This window comes from Cicer arietinum, chromosome 5, assembly GCF_000331145.2.
Source record: "Cicer arietinum cultivar CDC Frontier isolate Library 1 chromosome 5, Cicar.CDCFrontier_v2.0, whole genome shotgun sequence".
In the NCBI taxonomy this organism is placed as follows: domain Eukaryota; kingdom Viridiplantae; phylum Streptophyta; class Magnoliopsida; order Fabales; family Fabaceae; genus Cicer; species Cicer arietinum.
Window position 1 is genome coordinate 59834492 of NC_021164.2, and position 3459 is coordinate 59837950.

General features: G+C 26.5%; 1 protein-coding gene across 1 annotated transcript in view; it reads right to left on the reverse strand.

The window, feature by feature from the left end:
• The window catches only part of LOC101503078 (WAT1-related protein At4g08290-like), a 3503-nt gene extending 1702 nt beyond the window's left edge, over positions 1–1801 (reverse strand). The window contains 4 exon segments of the mRNA XM_012715893.3: positions 2–199; positions 371–487; positions 1248–1310; positions 1516–1801. Coding sequence (XP_012571347.1) covers positions 2–199; positions 371–487; positions 1248–1310; positions 1516–1724 — 587 coding nt within the window. The 5' untranslated portion in view covers positions 1725–1801.
• Between the last annotated feature and the right edge of the window lie 1658 nt (positions 1802–3459).

Sequence of the window (3459 nt, forward strand, 5' to 3'; positions counted from 1 at the left end):
AAAGAGTGTTCCTGAGACCCAATGTTTGAGACTTTGCGTATCGTGAGTTCCAGCATGATGATGGGCCGTGTTTGGAGAATAAAAAAGGCTTATTTGTGGGCCTTTGTAAAGTATCATCATCAATGCTCCTCCAAATGTTACCAACGTTCCAATCACTTTCGCTATGCTTCTAATCTCCTTAATGTTTACACGCTCTAACCTGATTATACATTTTTTAACATTAGTATTATTAATATTGTTAGTATTTTATTGAGAGTCTCTTGATTATGCATACATTAGTTAATTGTTAAACAAGTTATGAATGGTGTAAGAACTTTTTTTAATTACATTAATTCTAATCAACATCATCTATTAAGTGAATCTTAGTTACCTGAAAATTACGGCTAAGACAAAGGTAACAGAAGGCACAGCATTCATCAAAGCAGATGCAAATGAAGCAGATGTATATTGCATACCCAAGAAAGTAAACCCTTGGTCAATCACTGGCCTAAAATAATAGCAAATGGTTTAGGATACATTATCCTAAAATAATAATTTGAAAGGCGAAATTTTTTTATGTGCTTCACTTACGCGATACATATTAGTTATTACATCGTTGATTTAGTTTATGTTTGGTTTTGAGGTGAAAAATAAAATTGATTAGGAATAAATTAGTTTTAATGGTTAAACTGAGTTGAATAGCAATCAAGTAAATAGAAGAGTAGGTTTAATAAAAATGTTATTTATGTTACAATAAATTCATGTGAGAATATATTTGAAAATGAAAATGTCGATTTAGAGATAAAAGTTTAAATTTCGGCTTCGAATCATAATTATTACACAGTAAAAATTACTTTTATTAAAAATATTTAAATATGTCAAAATCAATTTTTATGTCTAAAATCTCATATATCTTTCTTAAAAGTATTTCCATCATGCACTTAAATATTACTCTCTTGTTTTTTATAAGAACAAATTAAATTAAAATTTAATCAACAAAAATTAATTAAATTTTAAGTCTCATATAAAAAAATGGGAAGGAGTAATAAGCGAAAAAACAAAATCTCAACTTTGATATGAAATATTGTGTCATTTAGTTATGTCGTATGAAATAAATAAAAATATGTGAAAAATGAAAATTAACAAATATAATATCCCAAACGATATTACATCTGTATCTTAATGTTGAAATAACACATCACTATATTTTTATAAGAGTACTTTTTTTATAAATCATTACGAAGTATATAGGATTTATAAATCATTACTCCAAAAATGCGAGTGCCATTATCTGCAAAAAGACTGATATTGTCATCTTTGGCCTAGTTTTCCTGCAAAATTGTAAAAAAAGTGATTAATAAAAAAGTGAGTTCTATCAATATTTCACTTTTGAATATCTAATCTCAAATGAAGCTCTTATACGCAACCTCTACATTGCAGTTAGATACATCTGAATTGACAATCTAAATTTTAAATTTAAAAATAATTAAAATTTAAAGTTAAAATGTTGATTGCAACAAATCCAAATTCAAATACCTTTCAAAAATGAATGCAAAAGGAGCGAGGGCAATTGCAGCAATAATATTACGATAAACAATGAACACAAAACGATTCATTCCGAGTTTAAAACTGGCCATAGAAAATATGTATGCTCCTGCAAATCCGAATTGGAGTGCCACCGTTAACACATAAGGCCTTGCCTTACTCATTTTATTGCCAAAATTTGAAGCACCTATTTTGTCCATTTTCTTTGTACTCAAAAGAAATATGAAAAATGTTTTAAAACAAAAACAGTTAGAGATGGTCTCAAATGTATGAAGTGGACCTCCTTATAAACACCAAGAGTTACGATTAAGACAAAAAAATTCATTAGAAAGAGCAATAGGATAAGTATCTTGATGAGATTAGCCCTCTCTTATAAAAAGTTTTGCTTTTTGTCAAATAGGAAATGAAAGCTATATTATTTAGTGGGTTGATTCCCTCTCTCAAATGAATTAATTGCTGTGAGTCAGAATACACTTTGTCAAGCAGCAACATTTTTCACAACCCACTTTTTAATAATTTCATTTCTTTAAATATTAAATTAACATAACGTGGTGGTATTTACTGTACTTGATATATGGCACGGTCGGAATTAATTTTATAATATTATCCGAAATAAATAATTAGAAACGACTTCGTGATGGCGATATATTAGTACACAATTTTTAGTTATGTAAACCTTAACATAAACATGTATAAAATGATCTAAGGAATCGAGCCACAAGTATCACATTCTAATATGCATGATGCTCCCAACAAACCAAATGAAGGAATGGAATTAGGCCTCAACTTTATTCTTTTTATACAACTATCTTCCTCTCATTTATTAACAGCTTAAAATATGTTTCTTTTTCTTTTTTCCTTAATTAAAGAATATAATACTTTATTACCTCTTCTATGAATAAATGCAAATCACAAATATGTTTATTGGTCGGTATCTTTTATATATTAAAGAATATGTCTACTGAATATATTTAAGAATTTATTGTTTTTTTTATTCCTTTAATATGTACGAAATTTGATTTTAATTATTATAAAATATTTTTTTTTAACTTTACCATTATAATTTGATATTCCGTTATACTTTTGGTCCTTTCGATAAAAAAAAAAATTGTGCTGAGTGGGTTAGTAATTTTTTTAACATATTCAATAAATAATTTAATAAATTATTAACACTTTAAAAAACAAAAACTATACCAAACAAAACTAAAAATTAATAAAATAGAAACAGAAAGCAATAGGAGAAATGTGTTGGTTAGGGAGAAGGTGAAAAATTGATAAGAGAATATCGAATGCACCATATATGCTCCTATTTTCATGGCACTGTATCGCATCAATTTCCGAATCAATTTCTTTGAAGATACCCACTTCACGATTCATGCTTTATTAGCTTAATCTACCTGTTTCAGATTTCGGGTTTCGTGTTTAATTTGGAGTTCACATTTATTTCCTCTCGCGTTCTCACCATTTTCTCCCTCACCAACGTCGTTCCTCTTTGTTCCTTTTAATTTTTCGTTTTTTTTAAGTGTTAATCATTTATTAATTTATTATTAAAAAATAAGTAATTGAAGATGGTAATTTTTTTTTTACTAATTCACCTTTCTTTTAATTTTTATGCACTATAATTTTTTTATATAGTCGACACATTATTGCTACTCATGCTAATTGATCAAAGAACATATCAAATTTAAGAGATAATTTAATTTTAAAAACATATTTTATACAGATTAAATCTACTCATATTATATAGATAAAAATTACATTAAAGCGTATACTTAATATAATATAATATAATATATATATATAAGTAAAAAAAATTATAATTAATTAATTATAACTTATTATAGAAATCAATCCAAAACATATGTTGTCGTAGATAGATGATTAGTTTTTGTATTTCAAACATTGTAATGAAACAAAAAAAAAATTGTTCAAAAT